The sequence below is a fragment of the Ranitomeya imitator genome, chromosome 5, assembly GCF_032444005.1.
Source record: "Ranitomeya imitator isolate aRanImi1 chromosome 5, aRanImi1.pri, whole genome shotgun sequence".
Classification (NCBI taxonomy): Eukaryota; Metazoa; Chordata; class Amphibia; order Anura; family Dendrobatidae; genus Ranitomeya; species Ranitomeya imitator.
Genome location: NC_091286.1, coordinates 266,430,053 through 266,450,576, shown reverse-complemented (window position 1 = coordinate 266,450,576; position 20,524 = coordinate 266,430,053). Strand labels below are relative to the sequence as shown.

Below are 20,524 nucleotides of genomic sequence, written 5' to 3'. Positions count from 1 at the left end.
TTAGTGAACCTAGTAAAAAGCCAATCAAAAAACAAGTGTGAGATTGCACTTTTAAGCAATTTCACATCACATAGAATTTTTTTCCCGTTTTCTGTTACACAACATGGTAAAACCAATGGTGTTGTTCAAAAGTACAACTCATCCCGCAAAAAACAAGCCCTCACATGGCCATATTGACGGAAAAATAAAGCTGTGGCTCTGAGAAGGGGAGCAAAAAACGAAAATGCAAAACCGAAAAAGTTTCGGGCGTTAAGGGGTTAACTATTTTGTGACATAACTCTCCGGTTTAAGGGCATAAAAATGTAAAGTTTAAAAATTGTAAAATTTCTGCCAAAATTCTGATATTTTTACAAATAATTGTCGAAATTTTTTATGTTTTTGGCACTAGTCAGAATTGTAAAATTTGGCCTGATCAAGGTGAAAACAGGCTCGGGGTGAAGGGGTTAAAGTCAATGGCCTCATCGGCATCCTGCGTTTCAGGGTTTCAAAGAATAACCCTGATAGAGCCACTGATGTGTGGCAAAAACATGCTGTGAACCCAGTCTTGGACTGCAATGAGACCACATATTATTAGTAATCAATGCACAAACATTCCCTATAGTTTCTTTTATGGTACTTTTCCTTGCTACTCTATGGCATATAGCAACCACAACATATTGTAGACGTTGTGCTTACTTCCATCACACCACTGGACTAGTTAGGACCGCTCCAATAGCATGGGAACATGAGTAAGGTTTTCTAGCTATGATGTCCTGATAGCTGGTGTGAAGTGGGGTAGGAATAGGTTACAGTCGTAAAAAATAGTAAGGTGGTGCATAAAAACTGTTCTGTGTAAAAGAAGTTGCTTTCATAGGAATATTTAACAATGTCTGTGAAATAAACCACCTTATTTTATTTGGATTCTAGGGTTAAGATGAACAGAAGTTTACCAGAAGAGGATGACGAATCTTTGTATACACCCGCGCTCAATCAAATAACTTGTGGAGCAGTTTTTATGACCGACTCGGGAGTTATGCCTCATGGACCAAGTCAATATCTTAGACATTTAAGTATTGAAAGTGACACCAACATATCAGGATTACTGGGGACAGAACATCTGGAAAGACCTAATACACTGATGCCATCATATAGCAATCCAGGAGATCAGAGGCATCCAATGTTCAGAGAAATGAATCAAGGTGGGTACAAGTATCACGTTAAGTACATCAACAATTTTATGTATGGTCCAGTGAATAATATTCATCACTGGTCTGTTAAACTATTTGTTAACTTTCATCATGAATTGCTCAAAGGATATGATTTCCCTCCCCTCAAAAATAAATGTAATGATGTATACCAAGTGCTCTATGAATGTATGCACACTTGGATTCTCTCAAACTGCTAAATAAAACTGGAAAGTTATTTTCAAGATGTTCCGTTTCATATCATCAAGACAATTAACCCCTTAAGAACGAGGGGTATTTCAGTTTTTGAATTTTCCGTTTTTTGCTCCACCTTTTCCCAGAGCCATAACTATTTTTTATTTTTCATTCAATATGGCCATGTGAGGGCTTGTGTTTTGTTTTGTTAAGGCATGTGAGGAGGTGAACACACATCTTTGCTGGCAGGTGATGACTGTTATTCAGCCATCATTTGCTTCTAACAGCTGCGAGTAGAGCAGAGCTCCCCACCTAAGGTTGTTAACCTGTTAAATGTCGCTGTCAACTTTTGACTGCAGCATTTACAGCACACATCCTGGGGGGTGTCCATTGACACTAACGCAACCTGATGGCTTGTCCTGATCACCAGACCCCAGGCTATGTCCCCTGTGCCTCGCATAATGGTGCTCCTGTGAAAGCAAGCCTATGACTGACATTCATAGGAGAATGTAATTTTTGCTATATACATCAATGCTATGGTACTGCTGATTACAGTAAAAGCAATCAGACAGAAAAAAAAAAGTTTAAAAAAAGTTTGACAAATATAAAACATACAAACGTTTGCATCACCCTCCCTTTCCACCTCATTAAAATTATTAAAAAAATGCACCTAAGTGGTATCTCCACCTACGTCAAAGTCCAACCTATCAAAATATAAAATTAATTAACCCGTCGTAATGAGAAAAAAATCAAAACTCCAGAATTGTGTTTTTTCAGCAGCTGAAAGATCGCAAAAAATGCATGCATATTCCAGTTCTTCTCATTACATTTTTTTGCACCGTTCACCTTATATTATTTTCATGCACTATTGCTATTTATTTACTGCAGGGTATTTGTTTATGTTTTTATCTTGGATTTTCCCATAAACAACAATGTTGATAGAAAAAATAAAAAGAAAAAGTTGTGTCTCTTGGAAAAAGGGGAGGAAAAAAAAAAGCGCAAACCGGAAAATTGCCTAGTTTGGTAAGGTTAAAAAGGTTGTGCTTACAATACCTCAGAATATACACATATTTTCTGGGCATTTAGAGGCTTTGCAATATTGTGAATTACAACAAATTAATTTGCCACAAATCTAATTTTAGGAGGAGGTTCGGTGAGTAATTTGAATTTGAAACAATCCACTAGTTTTTAGTTTTCATAGATGATTTGTAAACGCAGTTAATCCAGATTTTCACTGAGGTTTCTCAATGTTAGAGCTTGTGCAGACAACCATAGATTCTCTCATCTGAGAGAATTGGGTGATAATAAAAATGACACTTATCATGCATTGATCAGAGTTTGATAAGTGTCAGTATCGGAGAGAGAATTGGACCTCACTGTAAAAAGGAAAAAGAATCGGACATATACATGGCCCCATAGACTGGCATAGGTCCGGGTGCGTTCTGATGTTTAGTTGGATCGCACTTAGACCAATAATACGTCTGTTTGCACCTGCCCTTAGCAGTAAAATCAATACAAAGTAGAAGCTCTGTTCCAGAAGTTCAAGATGCAAGCAATTTGCGTTTCTAGGAAGATTAAGATGCTAAAAAAGAACCTTCTTTTCATTAGCTATACCGTATGAGGCAGCAGTGATTCTGTACACATAAATACTTGATGCATTTCTCTTTTTCTATGGTGCCCCAAATTTCTATTTTATCCATAACAATATTTTTGAAATGTTATAGCTTTCATTTTATACCATGTAGGGTTTCTACTCATTCGGTTGCAATTTGAGGTAGACACGAGAAGCGGTTTCATTAAAACTTCCAGGCTGGTTTATTCAAACTCCATAAACAAAAACAGACAAAAACAGACTTTTCCTGCACAAAGTGAAAACATATAGTAAAGAGTCCAAACGGTAGTGTGGGTTCAACCGGTCGGGTCAGTGTCCAGCTCTTTAGTCCTTAGCAAAAGCAAATAATAGTGGAGGACTGCACACCTCCACAGACACTGAATGAGACATCTGCCTTTCCATGCCCGGGGTGGGGATATGTGAGCAACCCGGCCCTGACACACCCTATTAACCCCTTTCTGCCATCGGACGTACTATCCTGTCCATATGACCTGGAACTTAAAGGGACACTGTCACCTGAATTTGGAGGGAACAATCTTCAGCCATGGAGGCGGGGTTTTTGGGTGTTTGATTCACCCTTTCATTACCCGCTGGCTGCAATATTGGATTGAAGTTCATTCTCTGTCCTCCGTAGTACATGCCTGCACAAGGCAGGGTGTGGTTAGGGTTATGCTTAGGGTTGGGATTCGGGTTAGGGGTGTGTTTGGGTTAGGGGTGTGGTTATGGTTAGGGTTGTAATTAGTGTTAGGGGTGTGTTCGGGTTAGGGTTGGAGTTAAAATTGGGGGGTTTCCACTGTTTAGGCACATCAGGGGCTCTCCAAACGCGACATGGCATCCGATCTCAATTCCAGTCAATTCTGCGTTGAAAAAGTAAAACGGCGCTCCTTCCCTTCCGAGCTCTGCCGTGCGCCCAAACAGTGGTTTACCCCCACATATGGGGTATCAGCGTACTCGGGACAAATTGGACAACAACTTTTGGCATCCAATTTCTCCTGTTACCCTTGGGAAAATAAAAATTTGGGTGCTAAAAAAATCATTTGGGAAAAAAAATGATTTTTTATTTTCAGGGCTCTGCGTTATAAATTTTAGTGCAACACTTGGGGGTTCAAAGTTCTCACAACACATCTAGATAAGTTCCTTGGGGGGGTCTAGTTTCCAAATTGGTGTCTCTTGTGTGGGATTTCTCTTACCCCATGACGGCACTAACGAGAGAGGGATCCGCCCTCAGGGACAGGAAACCCACAGGTTAAAAAGGCGGGACTTCTCCTCCACCTCAGTTCGGTTTCCTGTCCCCGACGGGGATCCCACAGCTCACCATTCAGGAGTCCAGGGACCATCGGGCCGAGTTCAGGCAGCAGGGGGCCCTGCCACGGTCTCAGGTGGATTCCTCCCTGAAGGCGCGTTCCGGGGTCGGCGGGCCTCGTGGATATGCGCGGAGGGGAGGCAGTGAAGAGGTTACCGAGCCTGCCTCTTCTCTTTTCAATGGAGTGGTCGGTAATAGGTAGCGGCGGCTACCTGGAGGTTTCCTCCGCCGGTCCATGAGGCGCACAGGGGGTGGTGACGCCGGTCACTGACAAGCGGCAGGACGCAGGGTGCAGCGGCGGCTGCAGAAGCTCCGTCCCTCTTGTGAGCCGGCAAGTAGTGAGCGCGCGTGTGAGGTCCGGCAACTTACTGCGCAGGCGCAGGGGTCACTTCCGGGGTCGGCGCAAGGTACCTCTGGGTAAACCGGAAGTTACCTGGCGCCGCTCTGTCAGCATAAAAACCGGAAAAAAAGGGGCATACCGCTGCTCAGTAATTACCACCATGAGTGGAATAGAGCAGTCGGTGGAAGAAATTTCACAGGCCCCTGTGACAAAGAATCCGAAGGAGCGCCATTCGTCACGGAAACCTACGCAGCGCAGCAGCTCAGGATCCCAGCGCAGCAGAGGCTCTGGTGGATCCAGGAGGGAGACGGTGGTTCAAGTGGAGGAGGCATCCTCAAAGCCACAACCGGTATCTTCCTCACATTAGGAGGGTAAGTGACCTCCGTGAAAGTGTATATTCTAATAGGGGTTTATTGTTTCCTAGGGAAAGAAATGCCAAGGGAAAAGTAAACATAAAGTGTGCCCACTTTGTTCAGCAGATTTGCCAGATTCGTGGGTTAAAAAACTCTGTGCGTCATGTATTAGGAACACCATTAATGAGGAGACGCCGAGTTTCACATTTGAATTAAAAGACTTAATTAAAACCCAGGTGGCAGACGCACTAAAAAGCGTAAAAAACCGTAAAAGAAAACGTAAAGAAAAAACTCCAGATTACAGCTCCAGCGAGGGAGATAGCACGAGTGAGGATTCAGATAGCTCTACAGCTTCAGCATCCTCCTCCGCATCTTCAGAAAGCGGCCGCAACTGTTTCCCAATAGATGAAACGGATGCACTGGTAAAAATGGTTAGGGCGACAATGGGCCTGGCGGACACTCGTTCCAAAAAATCCGTACAAGATCTAATGTTTAGTGGCCTGGAACAAAAGAAGTACAGAGTATTCCCATTAAACGAAAAAATACAAACCCTAATAAAAAAGGAGTGGAAAAGACCAGACAAATTTTAGAATTTCTTCAAAAAGGATTAGAGAAAGGCCTAGCAACAAACACTCTGAAAGTTCAGATTGCAGCATTGGGTGCCCTTTACAACCAGGATTTGGCGGGGAATCACTGGGTAAAAAGATTTATTAGAGCATCTACTAGGTCCAGACCAGTTATACATCTCACCGCTCCTCCCTGGGATCTGAACTTAGTCCTTTCAGCACTAACTAAGGCACCGTTCGAACCTTTATCTCAGGCTTCACTGAAAATAATATCTTGGAAAACCTGTTTATTGGTGGCCCTAACCTCAGCTCGCAGGATTAGTGATCTGCAGGCCTTATCAGCTTACCCACCTCTAACCCAAATATTAGATGACAGAGTAATCCTTAAAACTGACCCTTCTTACCTTCCCAAAGTGGCGTCAAAATTCCACAGATCTCAAGAGATAGCGTTACCATCTTTTTGCCCCAATCCAAAAAACAAAAAAGAGGAGGCTCTACACACACTAGACGTAAAGAGATGTCTAACACACTATCTGTCAGCCACAAGGGAGTGTAGGAAAGGGAGGGCTCTGTTTGTCTGCTTTCAGGGACCAAATAAGGGTCACAAGGCATCGAAAGCCACGTTGGCAAGGTGGGTAAGAGATGCCATCAAGATGTCATATACCTCTTCCGGAGAACAAGCTCCGGACACAATTAAGGCCCATTCAACCAGGTCGGTGGCAACCTCTTGGGCTGAACGTGGTGGAGCATCAATAGATCAAATATGTAGAGCAGCCACTTGGTCTTCCCCCTCTACATTCTTCAAGCACTATCAGCTTAATCTATCTTCTCCCTCAGACTTAACTTTTGGTAGGAGAGTTCTTGAGGCAGTAGTCCCACCCTAAAACTTTCATTCTTTGAAATTCTCTCGTTAGTGCCGTCATGGGGTAAGAGAATATCGTAGTTACTTACCGATAACGGTATTTCTCTGATCCCATGACGGCACCTGTATATTCCCTCCCTTCACGTATGGGTGTCCACACTACTAATAATTTAAGTCACGAGGTGTGCAAAAAAAAAAATATATATATATATGAGCTTATAGAAGTTATATAGTTATGATTTGTTGTGTAAAAATAACCAATTAAGTTACAGCAGAAATTCCCTGCAAGGCTCTGTAAACCAACTGAGGTGGAGGAGAGGTCCCGCCTTTTTAACCTGTGGGTTTCCTGTCCCTGAGGGCGGATCCCTCTCTCGTTAGTGCCGTCATGGGATCAGAGAAATACCGTTATCGGTAAGTAACTACGATATTCCACTGTTTAGGCACATCAGGGGCTCTCCAAATGCGACATGGCGCCCTATCTCAATTCCAGCCAATTTTGCATTGAAAAGTCAAACGGCGCTCCTTCCCTTCCGAGCTCTGTCATGCGCCCAAACAGTGGTTTACCCCCACATATGGGGTATCGGCGTACTCAGGACAAATTGCACAACAATTTTTGGGGTCCAATTTCTCTTGATACCCTTGGTAAAATAAAACAAATTGGAACTGACGTAAACATTAAACATTCCAAAAATTCATGTGACGTACCTGAAGGGTTAATAAACTTCTTAAATGTGGTTTTGAGCACCTTGAGGGGTGCAGTTTTTAGAATGGTGTCACTTTTTGGTATTTTCTACCATATAGACCCCTCAAAGTGACTTCAAATGTGATGTGGTCCCCAAAAAATGGTGGTGTAAAAATGAGAAATTGCTGGTCAAATTTTAACCCTTAACTCCCTAACAAAAAAACTATTTTGGTTCCAAAATTGTGCTGATGTAAAGTAGACATGTGGAAAATGTTACTTATTAAGTATTTTGTGTGACATATCTCTTTGATTTAAGGGCATGAAATTTCAAAGTTGGAAAATTGCGAAATTTTTAAAATTTGTCAAATTTTATTTTTTTACACAAATAAACGCAAGTAATATCGAGGAAATTTTACCACTAACATGAAGTACAAAATGTTACGAGAAAGCAATGTCAGAATCACCGGGATTCATGCAAACGTTCCTGAGTTATAACCTCATAAAGGGACAATGGTCAGAATTGTAAAAATTGGCCCGATCATTAACATGCAAACCACCCTTGGGGGTTAAGAGGTTAATCCTCTAAGCACTATACATGCTGGAACCTACTTTTCTGGGCTTACATCACCGAGGCTACCAACCTCGACTATACATATCTCCCCTCGAAGACTTGTCTGGCGGCCATTTTACAACCCCTATATTTATGCATCTTTGTATCAGAAAGTTTGTGTGTTGTATGCTCCTATGGTTAGTGCCTGCTCCATGTTGTATAATGTTAATCCATTGCTGTGGTGGATACATGATTATATAAATTACAATTGGAACTAACTATGGCCATAGTAGCAGCATACATATGTCTACAATTGTATATAACTGCACATATCACGGTGTGATTGAGATACAGTAATGGAATGGCTTAGACACACTGTCAGACTGGGAGGCCAAGGGCCCACAAGTAACATTGACTCTGGGGTATTGCTGTTCAACTACATGCAGATATTACCTGTTCATCATTCACAGACGTACGTATTTTTCTATAGAATAATAAACTGAGTTGTTTGTTAATTGAATGATGAGCTGCTTTCTGTGTCTACACATAGCAAATCAAGTATATTGTGAAAACTATGGCTCATATAGGGGTGTAGGCGATCCACTCCTACACAGGGGGATTCACCACTTCCCCTGTGGGCCAGTACCGAGCATCTGGTGTGCAATACAACTGCAATAATACAAGTAGTACTGCTGAAAGCAACACATGATTGTACCACCTCAACGGCTTGATCATTGCACATGCCTTATTTCGTGCCAGAATAGCAATATCATTCTGGGCTAGAATGCTATTATGAGTTAACATTTGTGTTCAAACCTTCTTTATTAACATTAATATATGGTATGTATAAAGTTAATGCCAATGAATATAATGTCAATTACTATTATTCTAGAGCCTAGATCTCCATTTGGCTATCAAGGTATGCAACCTATGCTGCAGCATCCTCGGCTGTACCAACCACACATGCAACCAAATTACTGGTATGTAAAATAATGATTGTTCTATCCATCACAGCATTTTTTTACTTCAGTTTTACCTTTATTTTATGCTTCTTTCCTATTGACTTAAGCCATTTTTTACATCAGGCACATATCCAATTTTCTACTGCAGTGGTAGAGTTGTGGTCCACTTTATTTTCACCCTTGATTGTCTATTATATAAAAAAGCCAAGTTCTTCAGAAATAAGTGGGTATGTATTAGGGTATCGTGTGTGTGCGTGTTGCGAGGGATTGGCTCTGTGGTAGACACTGGTTCACACACAGGATTCAGTTAAGGTCAAAGGTATAACAGAACAAAAAAATGGAAAATAACCACTCCATATAATGCACAGACTCAGTCCTTTAAATGTCTGTCCTTTTCTCTCAGACTCCAGCAGAGTCTGAGCAGCACATGCAAGGATTCCTCACCTTGTAAAAACAAACAAAGTGAGACAGCACTAGCTGCCTTAAATCAGACATTCCAAAACCTGGAGTGGAGGTAAGTGAGCAGCTGATCCAACCCAGCTCTTTCAGCTGCTTGTAAAACCCGGACCCTTAATCCGGGCTCATTAAACACCTCTGAGCACTACATGTGCTGTAGACTGCTTCTCCGTGTCCTTCATCACTGAGGCTTGGCACCTCGGTGACACATTTCTCCCATCCACAATCTGTCCAGCTGCCACCTTACATACGCCTCTCCCTGTCTGCAGGCTTGGCACCTTCTGCCAATAGACAGTGGACCTTCCACAGATTGTCACCATTGCCAAACAGTTACACGGGCCTATGTTCTACATGGAAGCAAAAATCCTGAAGTGGTAGGAACCACCTGGTCTCTCGGGCATTGTTCCCCTTCTCCCTCAACCACCTCAGCTGGTCGTGGTCTGACACTAGCCTGAATTTCCTGTCTAAGGTAGTACCTTAGAGTGTCCAATGCCCACTTGATGGCCAAACATTCCTTCAACACTATGGAGTAATTTTTCTCGCAGGATGACAGCTTGCGACTTAGATACATTATGGGGTGCTATTCCCCGTTCACCTCTTGTGATAAGACAGTGCCCAACCTGACATGTGACGCATCCGTTTGGACCACAAACTCCTTAGAGAAATCTGGTGCCACCAACACTGGCTGTTTACACAGAGCTAGCTTCACTTCCTGGAAGGCCATCTCTGCTTCTGGAGACCACTTAGCCATAACAGACTTTGTCCCTTTTAAGAGGTCTGTCAAAGGGACAGCTATCATGGCGACGTTAGGAATGAACTGGCGGTAGTAGCCCATGATGCCTAGAAACGCCCTGACCTGCTTCTTTGAGAGAGGTTGTGGCCAACTCTGGATTGCTTCAACTTTATTTAGGGATTAATTTCGCCCCTGCCCACGACTTAGCCCCAGTATTTAGCTTCCTCCATGCCCAATGCACATTTCTTCAGGTTTATGGAAAAAACCCACCTTCCGTAGAACATCAATTATCGCCTGGACTTTGCTCAGATGGCTCCCCCAATCCTGGCTGTAGATCATGTCTTTCAAGATCACTTTTCTGCGGGCCTCTGGATTCCGATACGGTTTCAGGTTGACGTGAACATGAGGCTCTGTGAGTACCTCATGCTCTATGACCTGAATGAGATCTGACAACTCAAAAAACAGTCTTCAACCGGAGTCCTCACTAAATCCATTGCTATGCTTTCAAATGGAACCTCGATGATGATCAACAGTACTAGGGGACTGTGGAAGTGGGCCACTGAGGAGGTTAGCTGGCAGGTGGAGCAGGAACGACAATAGCTCATAATTTATATGTAGCACCCAGACCAGTATAATTTCGTGAGGATCCGGTCCTGGATCTTATCTGCCCCCAGGTGACCACCCAACACAGGAATGAGCTATGTCTAACACCCCACGTCTATAGGGCCCTGGCACCAGTAACTGCTCTATCACCTCAACCCTTGGCTTGGTTACTCTGTAAATCAGACCCCCATTCATAGCAAAATGCAGGAACAGACTGTCTACCCCATGCTCCTGAGGCCGTGACATTTCCAGCATATAATGTCATCAGCAGGGACCATCTGGGCAGGGGTAGACTCTGGCCGCAACCACTTTGGAACAGATGCAGTAGGTCAAACATTTGGGAGCGAGGGGGTTTGTTCCTGTGATACGCCCAGCTGTGGACTCGCTGATTTCTTATAGTAAATGTCACACCCAAGCGCACCAAAATTTCAGTTTTTAGCTTGCCATATTCCTTGGCATCTTGCAAGGCCAAGTCATAGTAGGCTGGGGCTCCCCTGTCAAGTATGGCACCAGGACCTCTGCCCATTGATTTTTGATTTGGCGGAAGTTTCACCCTCTCGGCGACCCTTTCAAAGACAGTCAAAAAGGCCTTAATGTCATCACCCGGGCAGGGCTGTCCTTAACGTCCACTGACCTTGGAGTCGAAGCTTTCACCGTACCACGAACTGTCTTTGTGAACAAATCAATCTGCTGCTGATGTTGTCAATGCTGTTCCTGTTGCTGCTGCTGCTGGATCTTAATCTGCTGCATAACTAGCTTACTTGTCTCCTGTTGCCCCACTGTTGCTGGGCTTGCACCAGGTGTTTTAGCAGGTCCTCCATGCTGTCTGATTTCATTTGCTGGCTTATAGCTGCCTTTACCCAGGACATGCCGTGCCTCTGTAGCAGTCACACGTATTTGCTGAGAACGCTGCCCGCACTTCTAACACCAGTTATCAAGGAGCGGCTCCATGGTAAACTGTAGTTCACTCATAGAATTCAGTTTGTTGATTCAAAACAAACAGGTGGTTTATTAAAGGCTGAAACCGTCTGGGTTAACAAAATAAAACAGCCTCTTCCAGGTACAAAAATGTATAACAGATCAAAAAATGGAAAATAACCAGTTCATATAACGCACGGGCTCAGATGTTTAAATGTCCGTCCTTTTCCTCTCAGATTCCAGTACAGTCTGAGGACCAAATGCAAGGCCTCCTCACTAGGGATGAGCCAGTATACTCGTTGCTCAGGTTTTCCCGACCACGCTCGGATGGTCTCCGAGTATTTGTAAGTGCTCGGAGATATAGTTTTTGTTGACGCAGCCGCATGATTTACGTCTGCTAGCCAGCCTGAGTACCTGGGGGTTGCCTGGTTGCTAGGGAATCCCCATATGTATTCAAGCTGTCTAGTAGCTGTAAATCATGCAGCTGTGGCTACGAAAACTAAATCTCCGAGCACTCACAAATACTCGGAGACCACCTGAGCGTGCTCGGGAAAACCCGAGAAACAAGTATACTCGCTCATCACTACTCCTCACCTTAAATCAGATATTCCAAGACCTGGACTGGAGATAAGTGAGAATTCGATCCCACCTAGCTCTTTCAGCTGCTCTTAAAACCCGGACCCATTATCTGGGCTCATTAAACACCTCTCAGCACTGTGTGCTTGAGCCTGCTTCTCCGGCTCCTACATCAACCAAGGCTTGGCACCTCGGGGACACATACCTCCCATCCATGATATGTCCAGATACCACCTTACAGAGTGTGGAGGGATATGCACCCAGGGGGAATCATACTGTGCATTGGAATGTATTGGGGGGGCACTATGCTGTTTGGCAGGCCATGAAAGGGATACAATACTGTGTAACAATGTGGCACAGGGTGGCAGTCGTGGGTAAGTTCATGAAGCAACAATCAGTCTTGGCACCTTGTACATGAAAAGATAAAGTACCTTGTGCAGCATGCACCACAGCACACTCACAGGCTCTGTGCAATTTCCCCCAGCTGCTGCCATGTCGGCTCCGCATTCATGAGCTCTGCAAATCACTTCAGAGATGAGGTCTTTTTCCAACAGCTTAACTTTACTAGACAGCATATTCATCTCACAGACAGCACCGTTCAAACACAGAGACCATCTTTTTCTCTGTATTCTTCACATCAGCAGCAAAGTTTACACAGGGCAACGTTTCCTGTACTTTCCCTTCCTCTGCCATACCGGCAGACTCTAATATCTCTATCATTTCTCTCTCTTTACTCTCGGTGTTCACGGTCGTACCTCTAGCCAGACTCTGTTCTGTCTGCACTTTCCTTTCCTCTGCCATCCGGGCAGCATCTTTGGACAGTTTGTGTCCCATCTGTACCTTCAGCGTCACCAGCTCCCTGTCAGACCCTTGTCCGGTTCCAATAGGGAAAGGTGCTGAGAACACCATCTCAGCTGCTCCTGCCTTGGTCTTCGACCCTGGATCCTTGGGCATGGTCCTGTTGAGCTGATGCCCGACTGCATTATTCTTCAGCCGGGGGTCTCCTTACTGTCATCTGCAGACTGCCCAGGTGTCTGACAGAACCAGGAAATGTCTGTCCTATATCTCCCTGCTCTGTGCTGCTCTGCGCCCCTACCATCTACTTACCTCCTTGCTGCCTGTGCCTAAACTAATACTCTTATCTATCCTACTAGATGGTGTCCCGATTCTAATGCATCAGGTATTCTAGACTATGCATGTCCACGTAGTATATTGCCCAGCCACGTAGTATATTGCCCAGCCACGTAGTATATTGCCCAGCCACGTAGTATATTGCCCAGAGCAACGTAGTATATTGCCCAGCCACGTAGTATATTGCCCAGCCACGTAGTATATTGCCCAGCCACGTAGTATATTGCCCAGCCACGTAGTATATTGCCCAGCGACGTAGTATATTGCACAGCCACGTAGTATATTGCTCAGCCACGTAGTATATTGCTCAGCCACGTAGTATATTGCCCAGCCACGTAGTATATTGCCCAGCCACGTAGTATATTGCCCAGCCACATAGTATATTGCCCAGCCCTGTAGTATGTTGCCCAGCCACGTAGTATATTGCCCAGCGACGTAGTATATTGTCCAGTCATGTAGTATATTGCCCAGCCACATAGTATATTGCCCAGTGACGTAGTATACAGCAGAGAGCCACGTAGTATACAGCACAGCCACGTAGTATATTGCCCAGCCACGTAGCGTATTGCCCAGTGACGTAGTATATTGACCAGCGACGTGGTATATTGCCCAGTCACATAGTATATTGCCCAGTCACGTAGTATAATGCCCAGCGACGTAGTATATAGCACAGAGCCACGTAGTATATTGGCCAGTTAGTATATTGCCCAGTCACGTAGTATATTGCCCAGCGACGTAGTATATAGCACAGAGCCACATAGTATATTGCCCAGTTACATAGTATATTGCACAGTCACGTAGTATATTGCCCAGCGACGTAGTATATAGCACAGAGCCACATAATATATTGCCCATCCACGTATGTCACAGGTTAAAAAATAAAAAAATAAACATATACTCACCTTCCGAGGGCCATTTGTCGTTCGATCACATGACCGTGACGTCAAGGCAGGTCCTTCTCGCGCAGGGGCTGTGATGATGTTGCGGTCACATGACCGTGATGTCACGGCAGGTCCTTCTCGTGCAGGGCCTGTGATGACGTCGCGGTCACATGACCGTGACGTCACGGTAGGTCCTCCTCGTGCAGGGCCTGTGATGACGTCGCGGTTACATGACCGTGACGTCACGGCAGGTCTTTCTCCCATACGACCGGAACCTGCCACTTGCATGGAGCGTAGCGAGGAGCGGGAAAGGCGGCGGAAGGTGAGTATATGATGATTTTTTTTTGATTATTATTATTTTTAACATTAGATGTTTTTATTATTGACGTTGCATAGGCAGCATCAATAGTAAAAACTTGGTCACACAGGGTTAATAGCAGCGGTAACGGAGTGCTTTACCCGTGGCATAACGCGGTCCGTTACCGCCGGCATTAACCCTGTGTGAGCGGTGACCGGGAGAGGAGTATGCGGTCGCCGGGCAATGACTGCGGGGAGTAAGGAGCGGCCATTTTCTTCCGGACTGTGCCCGTCGCTGATTGGTCGTGGCTGTTTTGCCGCGACCAATCAACGACTTGGGTTTCATTGACAGACAGACGCCTTGACCAATGAATATCCGTGACAGAAGGACAGACAGACAGACGGAAGTGACCCTTAGACAATTATATAGTAGATTCTCTATCTCTAATGTGCCCCCTCTATTCTAATCCCCCTATGGTCCTATACTGTCCCTAAGCTTACACACAGTATATAACAAACGCATCACATTACAATACATGACACACATTAATGAACATTAGGGAACCGCACATTACATTAGCATTAGTGAACATGAATAACTGTCAGGGTGTCGCACGTGACACACGATGATCCTTGCCACCTCCTTACATCTGTGTGAAAAGGGAAGTGTATTAGCATAATATAAAAACTGCCACTGTGCGCCATACACACTATAGTATGTGCACCTCCTTTCAAAGTTAGGTGGTATGCTGCATCACATCGGAAATTAAAAATCAGTAAAATATTTTTAATCAAGACTTTTTGCAGAGTTGCTTCAATGTTTTTTTTTTTATGAATTGCCGTGTAATGTAATGTATTGCAAAATTTTATTTATGGTATCTCTTAAAGGGGTTTTGCCAGTTGTGAAAGAAAAAGTGGTTGAGGGTGATAAAATTTAATAAAGTAATAAAAGAAACATTACTTGCCTGTTGAATCCACGTTGTTCCAGTGCTGCAGCTTCAGCACTCACTGCCAGCTTTTGTATACTTGTCTGCAATGGCCATGTGCATTGTTATGGCCAGTGATTGTCTGCAGCTGTCATTAGTGGTATGCAGCACATCATCCCTGCAGCCAGGTGCACAGAAGCATGATGTCATGTTGAGAAATAGAGTGGGGAGAAGACATCTATTGGCTCCTATGTACATTCTGAGTTCGTTTTATGCTGCTTTGCGTCTTCACCGATTCTAACTCTGAAGTTGTCATAACATTTTTTACCTTTTAGTGGTCCACAGAATAATTTTGCTGTGCCTCTCCTTGCATCACCATACAATATGCCTAGGCTTGATGTGTACACATGTGGTCAGCAGCCTCAGTTTAGGCATACCCATCCCCGCTTTCCTCCTCAAGAAGAGCCCGGTACAGGACTAAAGATGAGTAACTTGCCATCGGAGCAAAGTAAGTGTATTCTACCTATTCAGCAGGTCAATCGAGTTTTCTCTTCACTTAACCTTACACATTTAAGATACATGGGATACATTAAAAATTCAGCAATCTTGCCAAATAGAAAGAATTCTCTATTTACTAATCTGTCAATACTTAGCTTAGCTAGGAGCAATATACATAATGCAGGGCAATTGTGCACAAATCTTTGATTAGATAACACACATAGATGAAAGCAGCACTGAAAGGGCATCCTTCATCTATTGGTATTACCTGCGACTATTTGCAGATTGGAATCAACCTTGAGGGAAGCTTTGCAGCCGTCCATGAAGGATTGTCTACAGTCCAGCTTCCCTCTCTTTCTCCTTGTATTGCCCTAGATGTTAATCTCTTCCGACAAGCCTACAACCTGCAGTAACCACCGATTGACCAAACCGCTGCACGGCCAGCTCTACCCTCACCTACTGTATCCTCACCCATCCCTTGTAGATTGTGAGCCCTCGCGGGCAGGGTCCTCTCTCCTCCTGTACCAGTTGTGACTTGTATTTTTCAAGATTATTGTACTTGTTTTATTATGTATACCCCTCCTCACATGTAAAGCGCCATGGAATAAATGGCGCTATAATAATAAATAATAATAATAATAATAATAATATCTCATCTATATTTTTTTTATTAAGTGTGTGTACAAGTAATGTAGTGTGAGTGTATTAATATACTCCCTACTGCTGCTCTCTCTGGTGTCCAGCGCTGTTCTGCTTCACTTCTGAGTGACGTTACCGCAAGTATGACTATCCAGGTCACTCTATGCCCCTTAGACTTGCATTGTAAAAGTCACTCCTGGGTCACGTAGAGCGCAGTGTGACCTGCAGAGCGGTGACGTCACTGAGAAGAGGAGCAGAGGGTAGGGGAGTATATTAATACACTCACACTACATTACATACACATATACACACATTTAATAAAAAATATATAGAGATGGGAGTGCTTCTTTAAATGTGCGGAGCCCCCTTCTGCTGAGATAAAATAATAAACTGGAATCAATGTATACCAGTGTTATCTAGAGGCCCACCACACACATTAGATGGCTTTTGGCCAAATAATGGTTTTTTTTCTACTATTTCACCCTACTTTTTTCTTCTTGCCTTTTAGTACATTATATGGTAAAACAAATGGTGTAATTCACTAACTAAAACACTTCCAGCAAAAAACTAGCCCTTTATACAGCTATGTTGAGGGAAAGAAATTAAAAAGCTCCTGGAACAAGGGGAGGAAAAACAGAAAGTGCAAAAGGGAAAATGGCTGTATCTTTAAAGGGAATCTGTCACCAGGTTTTTGACAGCTAATCTGAGAGCAGAATAATGTAGAGACAGATATCCTGATTCCAGCAATGTGCATTGCTTGCTTCAGATTTGAACAAAAAAAAAAAATCACTTTTATTTTATCAGCAGGAGATTATCATTTAGAAGGCTAGTAAACCTCTTGCCAGGTACTACTCCATATTCATGAGCTCGGTATAATATGAAAATAAAATACAAAAGGGTAATAGTAGAAATTGTAATACAGTAATTGTAATATCTTCTAATGCAGACCTCTCCTGTACAATTAATAATTTAAAGTGAATTGTTGGAGTCTAGACCAATGTAATCCTGACATATAGTGAATTCAATAATTGTATATTCATTGCTGTGTCTTGCAGGAAGAGTCTTCATAACCTACTCCCTAGATACTGCAAACCCAGTTATAAAACTTGCAAATCTTTTGTGCTCCAATGGATTCAAGACAACAGTGAGTTATCATTAACAGAGAATTTTCAGGCTCAAATCATCATAAGTGTGGTGTCCCTATCAACTACTACTAGGCTTGGTCTCTTTATTGTTAATGGTGTGATAGATAAAAAGGAGGACAAATGATAGACCCTTTTCTTACCTTGGTAAGCCCATAAGGAAATATCCATCTTCTTTAACATACAGTAGATATACTCTTTTAAGAATATAGATGTGTATATTATGTAATGAAGCAGAGCTTCTCAGACTTTGAGGTTGGCCGTACCTGGACCCACCAGCTAGTTGTTGGGGAGGCAGTTTTTATAGACCTGATGATAGGCAGCTAAGTCCTTCCTATGGTTAAAGCAAAACTTAACTTAACAGCAGAAATGAGTCATTTTGTACTTATTGTCATGTTATATTTTTGTTTATATGTTTTGGAGACCAAAACGGAAAATTTAGAGAGATTTTCAATTTCCGCATAGTCTTCCATTACAGATGGTAAGAACTAGGCAATCCTCTTGGTCTCTCTGATGATGTTTGGGCCGCCTTTAGTCTGTTTGTATGATCAAACCACGCCACTAGAAACGATTTGACAATCCCAGAAATAAAAAAGTCATCCCTCAACTTATCTCTCCCCACTCCTTATTACCTATGTAACTTACTGTATCTCTTAAGGCCCCCAAACACATTAGATGGCTGTAGAACCAACCCTGTTTTGGCTGAACGTTCGGCCTACAGCCATCTCTGCTTACTCACCCATATACAGGAGATCTTGTTTGGCCTAGCATTCCCACTTTCTAGCCACGTTTGCGGCTTATCTCTAAAAGAGCAACACAATCGATCCAAAATCGGAAATGATTGACATCCCCTGACCGGCACTCCATACAAAAAACTGGCAAATTAAGCCAATAATCAGTGTGTGTATGGGGATTTTTAGTCCGTCCAGATGACCACGCTTTATTTCCATGGACACAGTGTAAAGGTTCACTTACCTAGCACTGATTACCTGTCTCCTCCCAGAGTACTAACAGGGCATCATCTCATTGACCGACAACCTACTGTATCATGTATTCATTGGTTAATTGCTTTGAGAATACTTGACAACTTCAACTTTTTAAGACTTGTGTCCTATAAACATTTTATGACTGTGCGGATATGCAAGATATAAAGGATATATTGGACAATGCTTTACAAACAGTGGATAAAAATTAATATTGATTAGGAGATCAGAAAGTTTTCCTCTGTGTTCTCCTGCAAAGGTCCTGGCATTACATATAATGCGGGCTAAGGCTAAAACCTGCAATCTGAGAACATATCTACAAGAGTCAGGGAGTTTTAGTCAACCATATGGTATGGCTACATGGTATCCCAAGTCACCCTGTATCCGGACTGATAAGTTGCATATCTGGCTTCACATACATAAGTTGGGTCTTTGGCCTCTTCTTTATTCTTCTGGAATAACCTGAGAGACCACTGCAACACATCAAAGCACCAGTTTAAATTCCTCGTCCATATTCTCCCTGCAAAACAAATGGGCCTCATAGCAAGAAGCAAAAATGCTTATTATTGAGTAGTTTACAAGCAAACTGTTAAAATAAAAAATATCAATCCAACTGATCTGCTACGCTAACCCTTATTTATATATCCTACCTCCCTCAGAACCAGCCTTTAGTCATACAGTGATACTCTAGTACCAACAAAATAAATTAACCAGTTGTCACCCTGTAGACCAATTTTTGTTCACAGTTTATATTTTTACTAGATGGTGGCCCGATTCTAACGCATCGGGTATTCTAGAATATGCATGTCCACGTAGTATATTGCACAGCCCACGTAGTATATTGCCCAGCCACGTAGTATATTGCCCAGCCACGTAGTATATTGCCCAACCACGTAGTATATTGCCCAACCACGTAGTATATTGCCCACTCAAGCAGTATATTGCCCAGTCACGCAGTATATTGCCCAGTGACGTAGTATATTGCCCAACCACGTAGTATATTGCCCAACCACGTAGTATATTGCCCAGCCACGTAGTATATTGCCCAGCCAAGTAGTATATTGCCCAGCCACGTAGTATATTACCCAGCCACGTAGTATATTGCCCAGCCACGTAGTATATTGCCCAGCCACGTAGTATATTGCCCAGCCACGTAGTATATTGCCCAGCCACGTAGTATATTGCCCAGCCACGTAGTATATTGCCCAGTGACGTAGTATATAGCCCAGTCACGTAGTATATAGCCCAGTCACGTAGTATATTGCCCAGTCACGTATATTGCCCAGTCATGTACTATATTGCACAGCGACATAGTATACAGCACAGAGCCACGTAGTATACAGCACAGAGCCACGTAGTATATTGCCCAGCCACGTAGTATATTGGCCAGTCACGTAGTATATTGCCCAGCTACGTAGTGTATTGCCCAGCCACGTATGTCACAGGTTAAAAAATAAAAACTAAACATATACTTACCTTCCGAGGGCCCCTTGTAGTTCGGTCACATGATCGTGACGTCATGGCAGGTCCTTCTCGCGCAGGGCCTGTGATGACGTTGCGGTCACATGACCGTGACGTCATGGCAGGTCCTTCTCGCGCAGGGCCTGTGATGACGTCGCGGTCACATGACCGTGACGTCATGGCAGGTCCTTCTCCCATACCATCGTTGGCACCGGAACCTGCCGCTTGCATGGAGCGGTCACCAGAACGTCGCAAAGGGTGAGTATATAATGATTTTTTATTCTTTTAAATTATTTTTAACATTAGATGTTTTTACTATTGACGCTGCATCAATAGTAAAATCTTGGTCACACAGGGTTAATAGTGGCGGTAACGGAGTGAGTTACCTGCGGCATAACGCGGTCCGTTACCGCTGGCATTAACCCTGTGTGAGCGGTGACTGCGGGGAGTATGGAGCGGGCGCTGACTGCAGGGGAGGGACTAATCAGACTGTGGCCATCGCTGATTGGTCGCGGCAGCTATGACAGGCAGCTGGCGCGACCAATCAGCGACTTGAATTCCATGACAGACAGAGGCCGCGACCAATGAATATCCGTGACAGACAGAAGGACAGACAGAAAGACGGAAGTGACCCTTAGACAATTATATAGTAGATATTGCAGTATTATAATAGAAGACATATGAAGCTAAAA

The 20,524-nt window shown here is 43.5% G+C and overlaps 1 protein-coding gene across 1 annotated transcript in view; it reads left to right on the top strand.

The window, feature by feature from the left end:
- Nucleotides 1-20,524, top strand: part of TRAF3IP2 (TRAF3 interacting protein 2) — a 63,666-nt gene that overhangs the window by 10,625 nt on the left and 32,517 nt on the right. Inside the window, exons 2-5 of the mRNA XM_069726146.1 lie at nucleotides 907-1,178; nucleotides 8,519-8,606; nucleotides 15,445-15,617; nucleotides 17,302-17,390. Coding sequence (XP_069582247.1) covers nucleotides 914-1,178; nucleotides 8,519-8,606; nucleotides 15,445-15,617; nucleotides 17,302-17,390 — 615 coding nt within the window. The 5' untranslated portion in view covers nucleotides 907-913. The remainder of the gene's footprint in view (nucleotides 1-906; nucleotides 1,179-8,518; nucleotides 8,607-15,444; nucleotides 15,618-17,301; nucleotides 17,391-20,524) is intronic.